At 36.3% G+C, this 23,076-nt stretch overlaps 1 protein-coding gene across 1 annotated transcript in view; it reads left to right on the top strand.

The window, feature by feature from the left end:
- Positions 1-15,494, top strand: part of LOC114410732 (serine/threonine-protein kinase ppk15-like) — an 82,939-nt gene extending 67,445 nt beyond the window's left edge. The window contains exon 8 of the mRNA XM_028374669.1: positions 15,345-15,494. Coding sequence (XP_028230470.1) covers positions 15,345-15,494 — 150 coding nt within the window. The remainder of the gene's footprint in view (positions 1-15,344) is intronic.
- The last annotated feature ends 7,582 nt before the right edge of the window (positions 15,495-23,076 follow it).

Below are 23,076 nucleotides of genomic sequence, written 5' to 3'. Positions count from 1 at the left end.
AAGTACACATTTACTTTACCTATTTCATATGCATTGTACTTAAGATTAGCCTAAATCAAACCATGTTCCCTACCTTGGTATGTGCTAGCTAAAATATCACCTTGGGAGAGACACCAAAATTCTAATTTTACAACAACTTCTTCATTAAGTTTCTACCTTTTTTGCTATTTCCTAACTTACCCTCATTTATGCCTTTAAACCTAAGTCTATTTTGCCACAAACACACTCATGTCCTATCTATATTCACGTGGATCAGATCAGCACCCACACATGTTAGAACAAAGCTTGAATCCCCTAGTCTAGTTTTGCTTTGATAATCTTGCTATGCCTAACATGCTTTGATAGATGTGGCCTTTGTATTGATTGTTTTAGTCTAGGCATGTCTGTGGCTTAGTTCTTTTTATAATCTTTTTCATGCTTAGCATTTGATTAGTTGTGAAGTAGATGGATATTTATTTGTCTCTAAGTTTCTTAAAACTCACTTCTACTTCAAATTTGGCTAGCAACATCAAATTAATTGATTGCCTCATTTGGTAATCAAATGCTCAAGCCAGTTTTAGAAGAAGGAAGGTTCTACAGCTTAGGATAATCGATTACCCAACTCTTGGAAACAAGGAGAAGCAAAGGAGATTTTGATGAATTAGTCGATTACTTGTTTTATAATCGATTAGATTTATTTTAATAGTCAAAATTTATAAAGACCCCTATGTGTTTTCTTGTTAACAGACTCTTGATTCGTTCAGAATTTGTGAAAAACATTTCAAGAGAGTCTTAAAGAAGAATAGAACTATAATACGTCTAAAGATTAAAGTTGATCTAAAAGTCACTCATTTTACAAACATGAATTGATCAACTTGTGAAGAAATATTGCAAATCAAAGAATTGCACATTTCAAGTGTATTCGATCCTTATCTTTTAATTTTTTTTAGAGTGTTGTTGGTTAGAGTTACCATGGATGTTGAAGAATTGATAAGCTTTTAATTTTGTATGGAATCTTGATTGAGAAGCTTCTATGGAGGCTGGATATTTGATCTTCAATGAGGTCCTTCAATGGTGATTTTCGGCCGTGGAGATGCAGCAGAAGATAAAGGAGAAGAAGTGAGAGGAGGCGTCATCCACTAGGGAATAAACCATTGAAGGAGAAGCTTCACCACCAAGAGAGTGCCTTGGATAAGAAGCTTAGAAAGGAAGCTTCAATGGAGGAAAATAATGAGAGAGAGAGAGAGAGAGAAAAAAAAAAGTGTCATGGGAATGAAGGAAAGATAGGGAAAGAATTTGAACTTTGAAGTGTGTCTCACAAGACTCTCATTCATCAAAGTTACCAAGAGTGTTACACATGCTTCTATTTATAGCCTAAGTAGCTTCCTTGAGAAGCTTCCTTGGGAAGCTAGTGTTACACCCCTCCAAGCTCATCCCCAAGCCAAAATACATGATGGGAGAAAGCTTCCTTGGGATGCAAGTGTTACACCCCTCCAATAGCTAAGCTCACCCCCATGGGAACCACACCCCTCCAAAATACATAAAAATACAAAAAAAGTCCCTACTACAAAGACTACTCAAAATGCCCTAAAATACAAGGCTAAAACCCTATACTACTAGGGTACCCTTAACTTGTATGGTAGGGTGCCCTTAATTTGTAGGGTACCCTACAAACCTAAAATGGCCAAAATACAAGGCCCAAAAGAAGGAAAACCTGTTCTAATATTTACAAAGATAAGTGGGCTCATACTTAGCTCATGTTCCTAAAATCTACCCCAAGGATCATAAGAATCCTTGGGCCTTCTCCTGCATCTCTGGCCCAATCTTCTTTGAGTGTTCTATCCAATGCCCTTGGGGGGTAGGATTGCATCATCCCCTCCCCCTTGAAAAGGTTTGACCTTAAATCCAAAGGTTCTTGAAACTCTAGGCTTCTTCCCTTAACACCTATAAAAAGAATAAAAACATATATATTAGTGGTGTTGGGTATGTTAAAGTAAGGTGAGGTCTAAAATCCCCTTTCCTGGGCATCTTCCTATGAGGGAACATGGTTCCTCACCAACGCAATGAGTGGTGCTACAAGTATAGAAAAATATGGGACAAACCTTTTGTAAAAGTTTGTTAAGTCATGGAAGCCCCAAATTTCCCTTATACTTGGTGGAGTGTGCCACTTAGGAATGACCTTTATTCTCTTAGGGTCCATGGGAACCCCTTGATCACTATTTAATAAATTAAGGAAAGTAATACAATAAAAAATACCATTTTTCTATATTTTCATGTTGATTACTCCTACCAAAAAGTATAACAAACCTAAGATGTCCCATATGAGCACCTAGGATTGTATTGAAACCAAAAATAAGAACAAACATACCTAACGAGTTCCTATGTATGTGAATCATGAAGACGTTGGATGCATGGGTGATTTTACAAAAGAGGGTCACACCACTCAACACATTCATCATACCACCTATCATAGGGATTTGGTACCTTATAATACCTATTTTAAGCACCAACAAAGCACAAGGGTTTAAGTTGTTATAAACCAAACCCTCATCCAACAACTCCTTTACTTGAGGAATAACCTCAAGCTCAAGAGATATGGCTGTGCTAAGGGAGGTTTCCCTTGATAGGAGAAGGTAGAAGGATTGTTTAAGAAGGAGTGCTCTTTTGATATCACCTTTTGTTGCAAAATGATTTTCCTTCTTAACAATCTTCTTGGAGAAATCCTTTTCCTCTTTTTCCTTCCCCTTGGCCTTTGAAGACAAGGCCTTATTATCCTTTTTTCTTTTTGTTTTTCTAGTATTTCTTCCTCGTCCCTCTTAACATCTTTGGGCTTAGAAGGTGCAACCCCTAAAATGCCTTGACCTTGGTCTTTCTTTGGATAAGAGTGAGAGCCATAAGATTTTAAAGTAGGCTTCCTTTTAAGTTGTTGCTCTACCCTTATGCAAAGTTGGACTAGGTCATCTAGGTCCCTATAGGGAAGGGGCCCTTAACTTATAGGGTAGGGTGCCTTTAATTTGTAGGGTGCCCTACAAACCTAAAATGGCCAAAATACAAGGCCCAAAAGAAGGAAAACCTATTCTAATATTTACAAAGAGAAGTGGACTCATACTTAGCCCTTGGGCCCAAAATCTACCCTAAGGCTCATGAGAACCCTAGGGCCTCCTCCTGCATCTTTGGCCCAATCTTCTTGGAGTCTTCTATCCAATACCCTCGGGGGGTAGGATTGCATCATTTTGGATTTTTCTTGTGGGATTGAAGAGAAAGATTGGTTTTCTATTAGAGAATTGTGTGCATAGTGTTTGAACTAGTGTTCTCTATATAGTGTATGTTCTAAGAGGACTTAGAACAAATTGGATGTAGGTCTGGATTGGACTGAACCAATATAAACTCTTGTGTGATTCTCTTATTCTTTATAACTCTGTGTTTTGTAATCATCTTGGGAGTGAGATCAATTTCAAAGGGTCATCATAAAAGTTTCTATTTACGCACGGGGGGAGGGCGAGGCGAGACTCGATGGGTTCGTCTAATAGAGGGTTCGAGAGTTGTTTACGCACAGAGAAGGTATTAGCACCCCATGCGTCCATCATAAGGGATGACAACCTTTAATCGAGTGTGCAAAACATGACTTCAAAATTATGTATTTTCCCTTTTTATGTTTATTATTTTTTCCTTTTTTATGTTTTTTTTACTTTTTTGGGGTCGACAAGGGTATTGCCCTCGCTCCTACGTATCCTCAGGTGCGATGAGGAACTCAGACCTACGTAGTTCTTTAAGTCTGAAATTTTGTGTGTTACATTGATTTTATCTTTTTTTGAAAGATTGATTTTAAATGCGAACAAAAGTCATTTAAGGCATTGGACCTTGAAACGTTGTACCTCGAAACGATGTTTTAAATGCTTTGATGAATGGGAAGCCTAGGGAAAATGAAGAAAATGAGGGAGGAACCCATGCTGTGACTGCCATTCCTACATGGCCAAATTCCCCACCAGCTCAACAATATCAATACTCGGCCAATATCAGTCCTTCTCATTACCCACCACCCTGCCAGTCAAGAATGCCCAATCAAACCACAAAGGTCACCCCTAAATCAGCCATAAAGCCCGCCTGCTGCACATCCAATACCAAACACCACCTCTAACACAAACCAAAATACCAACCAAGGAAGGAATTTTCCAGCAAAGCAGCCTGTAGAATTCACCCCAATTCCAATGTTGTATGCCGACTTACTCCCATATCTACTCAATAATGCAATGGTAGCCATAACCCCAGCCAAGGTTCCTCAACCTCCATTTTTTCGAGGATACTACTCGAATGCAACATGTGCTTATCATGGAAGAGTTCCGGGGCATTCCATTGAGCATTGTATGACCTTGAAACATAAGGTGCAAAGTCTGATTGATACAGGTTGGCTAAAATTTGAGGAAGATAATCGCTTGTGAATTCTAACATTGGCAAGCGACCCTATGCATGGGCCAGTTTGAAGGTTGTTGTTAGATGTCTCCAATGACTCATTAGGATTTTCAAGTTTATGCCATTATTGTAAACCATAGTCACAATGCTAATAATATGGATAAATTTGATGTCCTTATCTCATTGTCTCACAATTGCATCTTTGCTTATTTAACTTCCATTGGAATGTGAATGTAAGCCGTTGGTCAATTTGCTCAAGCGACCTACACTGCTAAGTTTGATTCCCAAGTTTGTTCAATCAGAAATCGCTCGTTCTACACGTTTGGTAAGGATGTCGTAAATGATGAGTAAAAAGTAAAAATAAATGTTTGATTGACTGTGTTTCAAATAAAAAGTACAGACATTCATGTGGCCTCATTTTATCATTCCCAAAAGTTTCTTTTAGAGAGAAAAGTGAGTTATCAAGGACAGGATTCATTCGACTTAACCTGTCAATTGAAAATCCTTTAAATGTTTCTCGTCCTAGAAAATTCATTTTCGAGAATATGCACAGTTTCTTTCATTTTCCCTTGCTACAAGGTCGTGACAAAAGGCAACAATAGATACCTCAGAGCCCTACACTGGGGCAATGAGAGGCACTGTGCATGAGCCTCAAGCCAACCTAGGGGCAGATAAGAAGTTTTTAATCGTTAGGTCGAGAACCCACCCGAAAGGGCGGCCTAAGCAAAAATTAGGGTAATAAAAAAGAACAATCAGAAGCATGTTATTAAGGTTTTGTCCCAAAATCCAAACTACAAAAGGATCTAAGTCAAGATTTGAAATGACACATGGCCATGTTTCAACATCCCAAAAACTAATTTATCCTTTGCTACCCCTTCTAAGACTATCAAGTCCGTTGGCATGCAGAGACAATCAAGGTCATTTGCTTCTCTTCAAAGACTTCAATGTCTTTCGACCAAGACTATCACAATCTTCTTTGCCCCAAGACTATCAAGTCCGTTGGCATGCAGAGACAATCAAGGACATCTGCCTCTTTTCGAAGACTTCAATGTCTTTCGACCAAGACTATCACAATCTTCTTTGCCTCAAGACTATCAAGTCCGTTGGCATGCAGAGACAATCAAGGTTATCTTCCTCTTTTTGAAGACTTCAATGTCTTTAGTCCAAGACTATCACAGTCTTCTTTGCCTCAGAGACTATCAAGTCTGTTGGCAAGCAGAGACAATCAAGGTCATCTGCCCCTTTACTTTTCAAAGACTATCATAGTCTTTTGTCTTGCGGAGACAATCAGGGTCATCCACCTTTACTTTTCAAAGACTATCATAGTCTTTTGTACTGCAGAGACAATCAGGGTCATTCGCCTTTACTTTTCAAATACTTTCATAGTCTTCCTTACGCTTTCAAAAGGCAACAATGCCTTCAATTACATTTCAAAGACGACAATGTCTCCATCTCAAAGACTTCAATGTCTTTTGTCCTTGTGCTTCATAGGACTCGACGTCCTCTGTTTCTATGCTTTTTAAAAAATAAAATAAAATAAGAGGAAAATAAAAAAAAATGAAAAAAAAATGAAAAAAGAAAAGAAAAAAGAAGAACTTCAATGTCCTCATGTTTTCTCGGTTTCACTTCCTTGGTTTTCGCCAGTGGCCCGGTCGAATAGCAAGATCGCTCGAATGAAATTAGTGTCTTTATCTTTACTTCCCTTTTATTTCCAATAAAAGATAAGTAAAGAGGAGCAATTGTCATACCCTAATTTCGTCCGGGGACCTTCATTTGATAACATTTTGATTCTTGCTAGCCGAATTGAGCTGCTTAACACCAATTGCCGCACAATCTATAAGGTTTTTCGACGTTTCGGAAAAGAATGCGGAAAATACTCAAAAGGGAGGGCAAAAGGGTCATTTTTACACTTTTTCATACCTCTGGCTTGCCTGGACCACCAAAATAACTTTATGGTGAAGTAACCAGCTCACTTGGGCGAGCAAGGTTGCTTTAGAATGAAGTAACAGCTCGCCTGGGCGAGCTACCTTCATCCCAAATGGCTTGTTTTGCTATAAATAGGCGTGAAGGGAGGCTGAGGAAGGGGTCCTAAGGACCAGAGGTCCAGAATTGAGAAGAAAGATTAGAAAAGAAGAAGAAAGAAGAGAAAAAGAAGCTAAAATGCCGCCAAATCGCGACTGTAATCGATTTCTACATCGTTCTTCATTCGTTCTTTGGTCGTTCTTCGTTCTTCATCTGATTAGTTTTTATTTTTAAGTTTTGAATTCACCCTATGGACCCTTAGGAGTCCTCTTTATTGTTTTGTGCATCTTCATCTCCTTCTCCTATCATCGGTAATCGCTTTTCTTTTGTAAAGTAAGTTTTAACCGATCGTTAGTACCACAATTTATCTTCAAGGGATTGAAGGTTAATAAACAAAAAAACCAAAATAAAACCAACTCATAAACTTCTTCATTTCATAAAAAAAAAATCAAGAGATTGTTTCAAGGTCCAACGCCTTAACGATTCTCTCCGCTTTTCAAAAGTTTAAAACATCGTTTCGAGGTCCAATGCCTTAAATGACTTTTGTTCGCATTTAAAATCAATCTTTTAAAAAAATATAAAATCAATGTAACACATAAAATTTCAGACTTAAAGAACTACGTAGGTCTGAGTTCCTCATCGCACCTGAGGATACGTAGGAGCGAGGGCAATACCCTTGTCGACCCCAAAAAAGTAAAAAAAAATAAAAAAGGGAAAAAATAATAAACATAAAAAGGGAAAATACATAATTTTGAAGTTATGTTTTGCACACTCTATTAAAGGTTGCAGTCCTTTGTGACGGACACGTGGGGTGCTAATACCTTCCCCATGCATAAACAACTCCCGAACCCTCATTTTCAAAATTCACAGACCATCGTCTTTTTGGTTTTTCTAGCGTTTTCCTCGAATAAACATTGGTGGAGACTTCGCGCGTTTTCCTTGCTTGGAAGACGCACCCATCGAGTCTCGCGTCGCTCTCCCATCGAAGGGTAGGTTGCGACAATCTGAAATCAATGAAGAAGAAGAAGAAGTGGAAGAAGAGCTTGAGGAGGAAGCTATGCAGGGTGATATGCTAATGGTGAGAAGGCTCTTGGGAAGTCAGATACAGCCACAAGACGAAACCCAAAGAGAAAATATTTTCCACACCAGATGTACGATTAATGGTAAGTTTTGCTCTTTAATTGTTGATGGAGGAAGTTGTACCAATGTTGCAAGTTCCAGGTTAGTGTGCAAACTAAATTTGGATACTAAGCCCCATGCTAGGCCATACAAACTTCAGTAGCTTAGTGAAGATGAAGAGGTAAAAGTGACTCAGCAGGTTGAGGTGTGTCTCACCATTGGAAGATACAATGATAGGGTGTTGTGTGATGTGGTTCCAATGGAGGCAACTCATGTACTATTGGGAAGACCTTGGTAGTATCACACCAAAGCAGTGAATGATGGCTTCACCAACAAGATTTCTTTCTAGCACCATGACTGGAAGATTATTCTTAAACCTTTATCCCCTAGAGAAATGTGTGATGATCAAATCAGAATGAGAGAAAAGAGAGAACAAGAGAAAGAAAAGAGTGAGGCACCAAAGAGGAATAGGAAAAAGAAGAGTGATACACCTGAGAGAAAATTTAATTGTTTAGCAAAGGCAATTGAAGTGAAGAAAGTGTTACTTGCTTGTGAACCACTTTATCTACTGTATTACAAAGACAATAAAATTTTCGCTGATAATTCTAATGAGTTAACTATTTCTGTTTCTCCTAGTGTTGAATTCTTATTGCAGGAATTTAAAGATGTCTTTCCTAAAGAGATTCCTCATGGATTGTCACCCTTAAGAGGCATAGAACATCAAATTGACCTCTTTCCAGGAGCTTCATTGCCTAACAGGACAGCTTACAAAAGCAATCCCCAAGAGACTGATGTTGTTGATTTATTTTTCAAGGAAGTGGTGTGTCTCCAAGGACTACCAAGAAGCATCATTCCAAACCGAGACACCAAGTTCCTTAGTCACTTTTGAAGAACACTATGGGGTAGGGTTGAATTAAAGCTTCTCTTTTCCACCACATGTTATCCTCAAACCAATGGCCAAAGTGGGCATAAGGATGCACAGGATAAAGTTGAGTATGTGAAAAGATTGCATGAGCAAGCGAAGGCTCAAATTACAAAGAAGAATGAAAGTTATGCCTAGCAAGCCAACAAGAACAAGAAGAAAGTGGTACTTGAACCAGGTGATGATTATGAACATTTAAGGGCAAATGCTTTCTAAGAAGGAGGGAATGATGAGAATCCTAAAACTTCCCAAATACAGGGACCTATGACCAGGAGTAGGACCAAACAGTCAGTGAATACCCTCTAACAAATGGTAGTAGACATACTTAACAAGGCCCAAGTGGAGAAGGATGAAGGCCTAGAGGCAGAGGCACTACCAAGAATATTAATTGTTGCTAAAGACCCAGACTAATTTGAAGGCCCATGCCAAATATGTTTTATTTTTTTATTTATAATTTTTTCATTGTAATTTTGGCCCAAATTGATTTGCAGGCCCATGTCTATTTCTATCTTTTTGTTCAGATACACTATATGTATTGGTTTTCGTTTTCAATAAAGGGACTTTTGGCATTTTGCAAATATTTTGTGAGAGCTTCTCTTTGAGTTCCTTGTTGAACCAATCTCAGACTTATCAAGGTAATCCTTGTGGCGTCTACCTTGACTTATCTTCACTCTCTGAAAGTGGAGTCATCCAAACTCTGTGACCTGTATCAAGCGATCCGCTCCTAGTAAGGATCACATCAGGGTTAAATCATAAATCATGTGTTTTGTCAAAGGAAATTCAAGGATAAGATTGTATCGAGGAAAATGTTTGATAGACACTCCAAATGTTATCCAATATTTAGAGAGAGAAAGAGCAAAGAAAAAATATAGGTATGATAGGATTTATGATGAGATAAGAAGAGAAAGATAGATAAAAATGAAAAGTATTAGTGAAATGTTTAAAATAAAAGGTGATTCATGTTTTTTTTAATCGGCAAAGATACAATAATATTAATGAAGAAAGGGTATAAGGGATACCCAAAAGTGTACAAAATGATTTCATTCTCGAAGCTTATCCATGAGACATTTTTCCCCCTCCCCTAACCTTCTACCAACCAAGACATCAAACCATTTAGAGACACTCTTCCCCCCACAAACCTTCCTAAGATCTTTTCACCAAACAGACTCACCACTCTTATCTTTCCCTTCCAAAATATTTCTCCATCCACTACATACTTTGACATCAAAATTTTACTCCAAAGACTATCATTTTAGTGAAAAAAGGTTCCACCTCCATTTAACAGATAGAACTTCATTAAATAGTGTAATGTCTTTAACCCCCAAACCACCACAATCCCTAGGACTACAAACCTTCTCCCAACTCATCCAACATATTTTCTTTTACCTCCTCACTCCCACCCCAAAGAAAGTTTATTTGAATGCACTCAATCTTCTTAATCACACATGCATCCTTACTCTTGTAACAAAGACAAATTTTAACTATGGTTTTCACTTAATTGAAAAATAATATTTACAGTGCTATTATTATTTATAGATTGCAAAAAAGAGTTAAAATTGTAATACAATTATATAATAATGTGTGGGAACGAAATCACTAGTCCCACCCTCCCTGCCTCACTTGGTACCCACCAATTAAAATTTGCCACATTAGTTAAATTCGCATGTGACTATCACATGATTTCTTCTTTGCCAGTCTCTTTCCATTCTATCCCAAACTCGTATGTTGCCCCTACCGCTCCCCTTGGCCTCTACTCCTTCCGCCTTCTTCAATCCCAAACTAATTTCAAATCCAATTCACATTGTTATTACTAATATTTAAATCAATTTTAATATAAATTGATTAAATTCTGTACACAATGGCCTTGGTGGCATGAGCTGAAGTTATATACCAATAATTACAAAAGAAAGAGGGAGCTCATATCAGTTCCCAACCCACCAAAACCAAAAATGATATGCAAATTAAATAACAGGACAATATGCCCCTCCATTATAAGCCTACCAGAAAATCATGACTGGGATATAATGCGGCACAAAAAATGGCCTAGAACACCAAATTAAAAGACTAGAAACCATCCACATTAATTTGATAATATCGATTAAAAATTCAAAGTGAGCCGAAATACATTTCGGCTAGCCTTATCTCCACAAGATCTCAAAATAATCAAATGATTTGTGCTAAGAAGGGGAATATGCTTCTTGACTATGGATTCCCAAGCCACTCTGGAAAGCGCTTGGTGTAGGTGAATGAAGAAGGGGGAAGATAGGATCTTGTGTGAAAGACAAAGGTTGAAAACTTTAAATGAAAGCAATAAATCAAAGCAGTAAAGGAAAGTAGTAAAGAAAATGCTATAAAGGAAAATAATAATGGTTGAAAATGTTAAAGATAAAATGCAAGATAAAATAGACATGTGTTTGATTGATTGTATTTCTAAAATTTGAAGTACAAGGTGTGTTAATAAGCTGAGAAATCATATAAATCTTGAAGTTAATGGGTAGTTTACAAGATTGTGGTGAACCCTCCTAATACATCATGGGTTGCAATCACTACTCATTTTTTCTAGTCATGATTCATAACCTCCAACAACTTCCCACTATGCATTTTGGAATTCCAAACTGTTGCACAACTTGCTTTCTATTTTTACGGAACCATTTTCTTTTCTTTTGATGCTTGGATGCACTATCCATTAACTTTGTTTTTTGTCATAATCTTAACCAACTTATCAACCATTTCCATCAAGATATTTTTTATTTTTTCCATTGCCAATAGAGTAAAAGTTTGCATGATTTTAATTGATAATACTAATAATGCAATTTGATATATACAAAAGTTTGAAGGTGGAGGGAGTCGAGGAGGCAGCAGTAGCTGGTTGAAGACAAAAATTGGGATAAAATGGAAAGTGAATGCAAGAAATCTCATGATAATCACGTGTGAACTTTTATTGATGTGACAAATTTTAATTGGTGGGACACCGAGTGAGACAGGGAGGGTGGGATTGGTAATTTCATTTCATAAAGTGTGTTACAAACTATGAATCAATGAGATTTAAGTCCAACAAAAGAAGTTATTAGTTTTCATATAGTAATTAATCACACCTACAAAGTTTGACTAAATAGATTGATCTATTTCCTTGATTTTTAAGCCTCATAAAAAATTAATTTGTAGGCATTATATAGTTAGGGGATATTAGTGTGAAAAAATAACAAAATAATCAATCACAAATGAAATTTCTATTTAGACATGTTAAATATGTTTAGTGTTATTAAATGAAAAAATGCATGTGAAAAATAAAAATCACAAGTTATTAAAATAAATATATTTATTATTTTTTATTCAACTATCATAATTATGTCTGATGCAGAAAAAAGAAATCATTACGCTTTCTTTTTATAGTTGGAAAAGATGATCGATTTACGCTGAATTTTATAATCATTAATCACTAAACATGTCTTATTCATGGTTAGCATAATATTGGTGCTGAGTATAGCTTTGCTGATCATATTGTTAAAAGATCTGACTGATTATGTTTAGTTAGGTCTTTCCTCCTAACCATATTTTTTTAATTCATAAGATCTAAATCCAAGTCCTTGATGAAGGAAATCGAATCCAGTATTACTTGAACTAACGACTTGTTGGTAAACATGCCTTATTTGAGCAGGGAATCAAATATTATTATTTTTTATTTGTTTTTAAAATGATGTTGTATATTATGATTTTAAAATATTAATTTTAAGTTATAGGGAATGCAACAACTGAGAGCGTGTTTTCACACCACAAGCCAACTAATTAAATTACACTTAAAACACATTTTATAGGGTCACACTTAATGTTGAGGGTCCTATAACCTGTCTTATAGTTATAGTTTGGATTGGTTCTGCCTTCTGGAAGAATGTCCCTGTTTGGAGTTTTGAGAAGGTATTTCCTAGTTGGCATCCATTCCTACAAGTAATCCATACGCTACATGAGCAAACAAAAAGATACTTTTCAAAGCTATTGGAATTTATATATCATCGATCTTGTATGATATAGGCTCTTAAAATGGCTAGTAAGGATGGAAGTCTCGGGCACATGACCTTGAATCTCGTGGCCTTGACGTACTGTAGATCGGTCGATTTGTCCACCTTGCACGTGCGGTAATGAGTTGAGCAACCTTTATTTGCCTTTTGATCTAATAAAAAAAATTGATAATTATTTTGAATTTCAAATTCAATGCTTACCGTAAAACGTTAGTTTTTTATGTGTCATCTTCTTATTGCGATCAATTACGGGATTTCCGATTTATATTTTTACCGTTTTATTAATTAGTGACAAGATTTATGCTTTTAACTTTTTAATTAACGTACAATTATGTTTTTATACTATTCTTTTATATAAAGAGCTCTCCTCAGGAATGTAAAAAGAGAAATTCTCTCTCTTCTCTTTCTGAAATCCTTTTTCTATTCTTGGGTTTGAGTTTTCGCCCTTTTAGTTCTGTAGCTTCAGCATGTCTGAAAAAGTTCCTATTGTATTCTGGGAACTTGCATGGATATATATCGCAAATAAGTTCTTTAGTAAATAACAAAACATGCCTTGGGAAACAATTGTTGGTGATCTTCAACCGCGGTTCCAGCATTACTGCTCCTTTGTCCTGTGTTTTTGCGGTATGACTTTTTACATAGTTTCAATTAAAACAGAGTTCCAATTTGAGTTGCTGATCACTTAAATTGCAACTACATAAACTAACGACAAAACAAATGTTGCAGTTCATAAAAAAACGCCTTCTTGATATGGCAAAAAAGTAATCATTTTATTTAATTTATAAGAATCAGATTAAAAGTGAATTAAACTATATATAACGATGACATCTTGATTGAATACAAGCTTTGTCACCATATATTTCAAATTAAATTAAAACTTGCACATTTTATAAATAATTTCACGTTGAAAGAGCTGTTAGAACTTAATAAATTAATATAACTAGTCAGTAGTCATTGCATACAAAACTTGTTAATGCTGTAGGGGTCAGCAAGCCACATACATATTAGTGTTTATGCTGTGGGAGCATAGTCATAAAAAATTAAACATCATTATCATTGTTACCTTCCACGCATGCAACAAGGTTTAAGCCAGAATCTCCATTCCCGTTACGATTATAATCTCCTCCAATGCAAACTTTAGGTGCATAAACGTACCAATCATCACCATTAATGTCCGTCATATGAATTCTTCTTGCACCCTAAATTTTTTTCCTTGGAAATGGATTCTATTTTGCTTCTGGGACTAGTAAGAAAAGTGAAATCTACGTCCGCATCTACCAAAGGGTCATCTGAACCTACCACAAGCTCATCCTCGGCAACAGGGGCATATTCCCGTTGCCTACGAGCCGATGCTGTAGGCTTTCGCTGTTAGGGAGTATCATCTGAATCATGACGATACTCTCTCCCCAGAGCTCTGCCAATAACCGTACCTAAGGCACGACCTAAGCCTCTAGTCCTAATCATGATCTGCAAATGTTTACCACAAATTTCATCACTGATTAACACAATTTCATTTATAACAATAGTGGAAGTTAGTTAACTATATATTGTTGGGGGTTGAGTTAGGCACGTTTCATTTATAACAATAGTGTTAAGTCATGCTGATGTGTCATTATTTTCTCCTATTTCTTACCCCTTTCTGTCACCATTTTAATTACTGATTAGCCTTAGTTGTCAAATTAATTATGCATTTTTATCATTTGGGCCTACTTGACTAATTCTGTGTTTTAATTTAATTTCAGGAGAATTATAAGCAATTGGGCTTGGATTCGAAATTGGACTGAACCAGCTTGGACTTGAAGAGAGCAGACAATTTTATTTGTCGTCCAGTTTTATTTCATTTTGTTTTTGGGCTGTATTTTTGTAATTGGGCCACCAGACCATATTTTAGTGAGCCCAGCTGCTATGGTTTTAAGGGAGGCTGGTTATTGTTCACGTAGGCAGAGATTGTAGGGTTTCATTTTCAGTTTTTAGGGTTACTATTCACGCATGGTACTGTTCACGTAGAACTGCATTTTCGTTTTCTGCTTCAAATTCCAGTTTCATTTTCTGCTTATAATGCCATTTTCGCTTTCATTTCTGTTTTCTAATTTCAGTTCGCTTCTGCCTTTGATTTCCTATTCGTTTCTGCATCTTGTTTCCAATTGCAATTTCATTTTCAGTTTCTGTTTGTAGATTCATTTTCGTTTCTGTGTTGCAATTAGTTTCCAATTGCTGTTTTCGTTTCTGCCATTAATGGAAGACTAAATCTCTAGTGTTGTTTTCTCTTGAGGATTAAGCATAGCTCTCTTTGTGGTTTTGTTATTAATATTAAATTCTGATCAGTTTTTCCCCTTCGCCAATTATTCTGTATTGTTGCTGATATTAATCCATGCATGCTTAATGCTTGATTAATTGTCTCCGTGCTTAATTAACGTTCATGCTTAATGGACATGTGAGAGGGATTAATTGGTGTATGTGTTACTTAATCACATAATGACAGCCATGTGTTAATTTTCACTTAGTAAATTAATTTCGGGTTGGATTAAGTGGTTGAATTGATAAGGGATATATTCTAGTAACCTAGGATAAGAGACTTACTTTTGGATCAAGGGGAAACAACATGTTTTAGTTCTATTATCTTTTTAATTCAAGTTTGCTTGCTGTTTAAATTACAAAAAGAAACAACCCCCCCCCCCCCCCCCCGCCCATTTTGTTACTGTTTTATTATTATTTGTTATGAACTTTTGTTTGATCATTGCTCACTGGGAGACGACCTAGGATCACTTCCTAGATACTGCATTTTAATGTTTATTTGATTCGGGTATGGCCCCGATTACATGCTGATAGACACTTGTTGACTGAATAATGTTAAGACAATGCTTTTTCCTTTGCAGTCACTTGAACTTGAAGTTGGAGAGGCAAAGATCATTCCAGCTCAGAAAGCTCAAGAGGCATCTTGTATTCTTGCTAAATTTGAAGAAGCACAAGATACAATGAGAGAAGCAGATATTATGATCAACGAATTTGTGATAGCTAATGAGTAAATGAAGATATATATAGAAAGATTGAAAGACAGGGAAATGACTTTACTCAATGAGAATGGTACATAAGTCAGCAATATTGAAAGCTTACAAATTGTTGTTGATTTGAAGCATAAGGAGATAGAGAACCTTGTTGAATCAAGTCTAGTACAAACAACGGATCTAATTGTTACGTATGATGATGTCATTAAAGGCATCCAATTGTCGATGGCAAAAAATTTCAAGTCTTTAGCTTGTGATTTAGAGTGCTTGAAGTCTCAATGTTTATATTCCACTAAATTGATACAGCCATGGCTTCAGAAGATATGGTCTGATATAGTTTTTAAAGATTGTGTTATGTCTGTGCTACATCTCTGTCACATAGGTATTTTACTTGAAATGGTAACTGGGATGCATGCAGAAAATGGTTTGCTTTCGCACGGCTTGTGTGAATCGAACTCTGTCATAAGTGATTTCAAGGAACATCCCTTTTAGATCAAGAGAAACTACTGAAATAGAAAGTAGTGGCCATTGAGTGTGAGAGGCCGAATTTTTTTATGGCAGATTGGTATGCCAAAGACTTTGAATCACTTATCCATGCATCTGAATTGAAGGATGTTACTTGCTCTAATCATGCATTGAAGGGTGAACTTGTTGAAGCTAACAGAAACAATGGAGATGACAAAGAGCTTAGAACATAAAAATCTGAGTAGTGATCTGGATGAAAGAATATGGTAATGAATCGACCGCATAACATATATCGGTGTGTGACTGCATGCAGTCATGCAGGATTATTAGAAGAGGGTTGGAAAGTTTTTGAATCAATCAAAGTTCTTGATGTAGACCACTATGCATGTATGATTGACATGCTAGGTCGAGTTGGTAAATTAGAAGAAGCTGTGAAATTGATTCAGAGCATGTCAATGGAGCCCCATACTGGAATCTATGGACCTCTGTTAAATGCTACCAACATCCATAAACGAGTTGAACTTGGGGAACTTGCTGCAGCTAAACTGTTCAAGGTTGAACCACATAATTTCGGCAATTACATGTTGCTTTCTAACATTTATGCTTTGGCTGGCAGGCGAAAAGATGTTGGCAAAGTTAGGGATAAAATGAGAAAACAGGGAGTGAAAAAAACAATTGCCATGAGCTGGGTAAAGCATAACTCATAAGTTCATTATGGAAAACTGATCACATGAACAATTAGATATCTCTAATGATGGAAACTTGCTTGTGGAGCTTCTATGGAGGCTGGATCTTTGAGCTTCAATGAGGTCCTTTAATGGTGATTTTCCACCATGGAGATGCAGCGGAAGACAAAGGAGAAGAGGTAAGAGGCGGCGCCATCCACTAGGGAATAAGCCATGAAAGAAGGAGCTTCACCACCAAGATGAGCCTTGGATAAGAAGCTTGGAGAGGATGCTTCAATGGAGGAAAAGAAAGAAGGAGAGAAAGAGAGAGGGGGGAGCACGAAATTGAAGGAAGAAAAAGGGAGAGAAGTTGAACTTTGAGTTGTGTCTCACAAGACTCTCATTCATCAAAGTTACAACAAGTGTTACACATGCTTCTATTTATAGACTAGGTAGCTTCCTTGAGAAGCTTTCTTGAGAAAACTTCCTTGAGAAGCTTCTTTGAGAAAACTTCCTTGAGAAGCTAGAGCTTAGCTACACACACCCCTCTCATAACTAAGCTCACCTCCTTGAGAAGCTTCCTTAAGAAGATTCCTAAAGAAGCTAGAGCTTAGCTACACATACCTCTCTAATAGCTAAGCTCACCTCCTTGAGATGAGAAGCTAGAACTTAGCTACACACCCCCTATAATAGCTAAGCTCACCCCCATGACAAAAAACATGAAAATACAAAAAAAAGTCCTTACTACAAAGACTACTCAAAATGCCCCGAAATACAAGGCTAAAACCCTATACTACTAGAATGGCCAAAATACAAGGCCCAAACGAAGGAAAAACCTATTCTAATATTTACAAAGATAAGCGGGCTTATACTTAGCCCATGGGCTCGAAATCTACCCTAAGGCTCATGAGAACCCTAGGGCCTTCCCTTGGATCTCTAGCCCAATCTACTTGGAGTCTTCTACCCAATGCCCTTGCGGGATAGGATTGCATCATCTAATCTACTACCACATCTCTAGGTTAAATTGAGAAGGGCAGAATATGTAATTCACAAAATTTGGGTATTGAGGATGTTGAATTACAAGAAAAGGAAGAGATAGTGGGTGTTTACAGTACGATGTTGGCTACTTGTTCCGCTTCTAGTCAGTGATATAAGGTCAATAATAAGAGAATGGGAAAGTTTAAGGATGTGTCCACACCACCATAAAAGCATCAAGGTCATATATAAGTTACAAGGAAGAAAGATAATTGTCAACGATAACACCAGACTTCACTGCCTCAGCTAAGTCATGTTGTTCTTGCAAAGATTAATTGTAAGTTGGACGATATCTATGTTTTCAAAATAAGACTACACCTGCTTATTTGAATTTGCAGTTATATATTTATTATGTTTTATGAATTTTTATACATATCTAGATATGTATCTTGCACTATATCATATAAATTCTTTGAATAATTGAATGACTGTATTACGTATCGTATCTCATACATGTAATGTACTTGTGCATCAAATAAAAAACTGCATAATTATTGCATCCTAAATATATACAATACAAACCAAAAGGCCTCAAAACTAATATCAACTTCAATTCAAACCAAAAATCCAAAAAACCAAACCAAAAAGCCTTAACATGTTCAAACAATTCAAACATTATACAATAACAAACCAAAAAAGCCTCAAAACCAAATTTTAAACCAATATCAACTTCATCAAATAATGAACGCATAATTTCAAACTTATTTCATTACTCAATCGTACTCTACTTCAGCCTAAAAGTCTCAAAACTAACCCTAAACCCTAATAAAAACCATTTTCATAATTTATAACATATTTTCCATTTTTTAAAATTAAAATACACTTTTACGGATCAACTTGATCCGTGTTATGCTTGTTTCATCCGTAAACCTACATCCTACTACGAATCATCTACCTCGTACTTGATTCGTGTGACTCTTACGGATCAATTTGATCCATAAGAGGGAACCCCATCCAAAAGACTATTACGGATCAAGTTGATCCATATACATCTTGCGGATCAACTTGATCCATATACATCTTACGGATCAACTTGATCCGTGTTATGCTTGTTTCATCCATAAACCTACATCCTACTATGGATCATCTACCTTGTACTTGATCCGTATGCTAAACCCTGTCACCTACCCTAAAGTGAATCTACTGAATCCTTATGCAGATCAACTTAAACACATTACAAACCAAAAAACAAGTAGAAACAAAAACCATGGGGAGAAGAGGCTTACCTCGATGTCGACAGTGGAGCACGCCCTCAATGCCGTCAAAGCAAAGCTCCAAAGCAACGCATGACAAACATGGATGAAGAAGAAGACGACGGTGCAACAAGAAGCAGAGCGGCCCAAGAAGAGTCGCGTCAGAGAAGGAAGGGGAGGCACTAGGTGCACAGACGGAAAAGAGAAGGAGAAGAGAAATGTGGGTGTAGCACCCTTTTGTTTTAAAAAAAATACCCAGGGATATTTTTGTCCATTAACATAATATGTTGGGTGCACCTAGCATCTCCCAAAGTGAAAGTGTTATGGTAGTCGTATAGGTTACGGACCAGCCCACTCCAGTAGAGGCCCAAAACACTGCCACAAAGGAATATGCATGAGGCAAGGACCATGAAGATGAAGGAAAAATTATAAAAGGACCTTTGTCCTATGGGGAAATTCAATCTCACTCTTTCACTCATTTTGAGATAACCAACATATTTAATTGCAATTCTAGTGAAATATTCTCATCACACCGTCACCCCGATTATTATATTACCCTGGATTTTAATACTCTCGAACTCAAATCACATCAGAAAGCTATAAGATACAAAATAGTGGTCTAAATTTATTTTGAGATCGTTTTAGTTAACAAGACTCACTTTATATATAGAAAGAAGAAAAGAAAGTGTTGAACTCGTTTTGGCACTAGCAAGTCACAGGGAGAGTGTGGATTTTTACATAGGATGTGAGCATGACTCCGTGCCTAGATATGTAAATGAAATATTGTCCCGCCACATTGGAAATTCTCTTGGCAATCAAGCTACACATTGGAGAGGTTCAGAATGACAACACATATTCGTGCTATAAGATGGTGAAAATAAAATTGAGAGGAATCTTGAAGTGGATAGTTGGACAATATAAAAAGTGTACAAAAATGTTTTGTTTTTCTAACAACTAGAATATGTGATACAACTTTTGTTACTTATTCCTTTGATTTTGAGGATATTTTAAAGATGTGTTTGTACATGAAAAGATAAAGACAAATGAAGGATGAAAATAATTATATACATTGTTACATATTGTATACCAATTATTTAATATTCACCTAATAATAGAACCGTAAAACACATGGTTAGGGTGTAAATTTTAAGGGTTTTTTAAGATCAACAATTATAGGAAACCATTAGGATCTTGAAATCTATGATTCTCACACAATAATTAGAGAGTAAGATATACCTTTTTCGATAGTGAGATCTCTATCGAGTCTCCGATGCATCTTGGTTTTCTTGAAAGATGAAGAAAGGAAGATTTCACTCCTTTGACTTTTCTTTTTATCTCTCTATGTTTGTGATGATTAGGGTTTTAAGAGAACACCTTTATGTCAGGAAGGGAACCTTGTTTCATGTTAATGGGATTAACCCTTTTTTAAACCACTATTTCCATCAAATAGTAGTTATTTCTAGAAACTTTTCCAATTTAACCTAATTACAATTTAGTCCTTAATTATTAATTATTTATTTATTAGTTCATGCATAAGTCACATGCCTCTCACATGGGACATTAATTCTTACATTCTCCCACTTGACTTATGTGACATTACCAAACAAAATGGACTAAATAAATATATAGATTAAACTAAAATAATGCACATTAAAATGACTAAATTGTTCTATACATTGGGTACATCATAATTTCATGATTAAGAATAGGAACCAATTTGAGTCATGGCGGTTGTACATCACTTAATCAGCATAGTCCCTTCCATGTACTACAAATTAATTTTCTCCTTAATATGACCATTAGTTAGGAGTACATAATTGGTCCAACATAATGTCTTTATTCAAGACAAAACATGTTAACATTATTCTAATACAAATATGTATGCTAACATAGAGAACAGGTAATTAGAAACACATCATAAATGAGCTCAGAGTGTCAGTAAAATGCATAAGGTAAATTACACTTAATGATCATCAATAACAATAATGCCCATATTTTCAACATGTTTTATAAATGTTTTGGGTGGTAATCCCTTGTCAAAGGGTCAACTATCATAAGGTTTGTGCTAATATGTTTTATTGACACTCTTTGTTTCTGAACTTCTTCCTTCACGGCAAAGTACATTAATTTCATATGCTTATCACTCTTAGAGTACTTATCATTCTTAGAGAAAAATACTGCTGCAGAGTTATCATAATATAGTTTCAGTGGTCTAGCAATACTATCAACAATTCAAAGCCTTGAAATAAAGTTCTACAGCCAATTAGCCTGAATTATAGCCTCAAAACATGCTACAAAATTCAGCTTACATGATAGATGTAGCAACAACTGATTGCTTTGCACTCTTCCACAATATTGCTCTGATTAAAAGAAATTCATAGCCAAGAGTAGATTTTCTCGTATCCACACATCCAACAAAGTCTAAGTCTGAATACCCAATCACCTCAAGGTGATAAGACCTCCTATATGTAATCATATGATCTTTTGTTCCCTGTAAGTATCTCAAAATCTTCTTTGAAGCTTTCTAATGTTCCATTCTCGGATTGCTTTGATATCTTTCTAACATTCCAGCTGCAAAGCTTATATCTGGTCGAGTACAGATCTGAGCATACATAATACCTCAACTCATCCAAATCAATCAAATAATTGAATAACACAAGAAATACATTAAACATCAATTTTCGTTAGTGAAATTTCAGGGCATTACATAAGGGGGGTCTGTCCAACTCTTGAACCGCTTGTTGTTGAACTTCCTTGAACATGTTGCTGCTTTGAAATTTTTGAGCTTGATGTCATGTCCTGAATCTATGTGCTAAGATATTTTCCTTGATATTTTTATGCCAAAAATAAGTTCTTGGCATGCTAAAACATAGAGTTAGCCTTAAATTTCACCCAAATCAGAGTTTCCTAGCAAAAGTTACAAATAAAACAAGTTTCAGGACCTTTAGTAAAATGAAAAATGTGACACCCTCTACCCCGACATACATATAAATAAATAAAACATATAAAAATACATATAAAAAAATTTATGTGGGTAAAAGGTTCACATTCACTTCACTATGACCAAATAAAACTTATTAAAAGCATATCCGGCTCAGAACAAGGCCGTCAAAGTTTACAAAGGAAATTTTGTTAAATCAGTGAGGTAAAATAAAATAAATTAAAATCATGCAATTAAATTAAAAACTCATTCCCAATGTCACATCCTATCAGAGCATTGTATCTTAGTGTCCTCTAGCATGAGATTCTTTAAAGTCATCAACCTAGTCATCTGCTCCCACGAATACAAGATTCGAGATTATCACAGGATCCAAACACAAATAGCACACTGGATCCAAACACAAATAGCAAAGACATAATGAATATAAATTATAAAAGTATTCACAGCATAGCTTGAAATTCTGATACTGGGGACAGATGTTGTACAGGATGTCACGACATCACGCTTCAGAACATGCAGATTGTATTTGACAGTGTGCACAGTTTAAGCAAGTAAATAACACAAGAGAATTGTTAACCCAGTTCGGTGCAACCTCACCTACATCTGGGGGCTACCAAGCCAGGGAGGAAATCCACTAAAATAGTGTTAGTTCAAGGTCTAACAGCCACTGTTTACAACCTTCTCACCTAACCACTACCCGTGCGATCTCTACCTAAGAGCCACTCTTAGATATGAGAAACCCCGCTCACTCCCTCTCAAACACTCTCCCGTGTTTACAATCAAATCAAATACACACCAGAGATCAACTCTGAACAAAAGAGATCAACTCTACACACTAGAGATCAACTCTACACACAAGAGATCAACTCTACACACTCAGGTCCAACACTTGATGTTAGGGTACCATCAAGGTGGCTCACAAAACACTCAAGTCCCAAAACTCACAAAATAACTCTTCAATCCCGGACTTGGTACAGAACTCGTGCAGCCTCCATGTTTATATAGCAATGTGCGTTTCTGGGCTGCAACGGCTTGTGCTGGAGGAGATCTATCATTCTTCCTGAAAATCTGCAGTTAAAGAACTAAAAGATACAGTTTGATCTTTTAGTTTTTATCTTTAATCTTTAATCCCTGAACGAACTCTTCTACTTTGAAATTCGAACTTTAATTATCTTTTAATTCGTTCCAGAAGATAGATCATCTTATCTCTTGCTAACTGCACAATAATCTGTTAAAGATATAACAAAATTATATGTCCAGTATTATCGGGCCGGATGTCAGGACATCGTATCCGACATCGTGGA

The sequence above is a fragment of the Glycine soja genome, chromosome 4 (assembly GCF_004193775.1).
Source record: "Glycine soja cultivar W05 chromosome 4, ASM419377v2, whole genome shotgun sequence".
Lineage (NCBI taxonomy): Eukaryota > Viridiplantae > Streptophyta > Magnoliopsida > Fabales > Fabaceae > Glycine > Glycine soja.
This window is presented reverse-complemented; position numbering and strand designations above follow the sequence as displayed.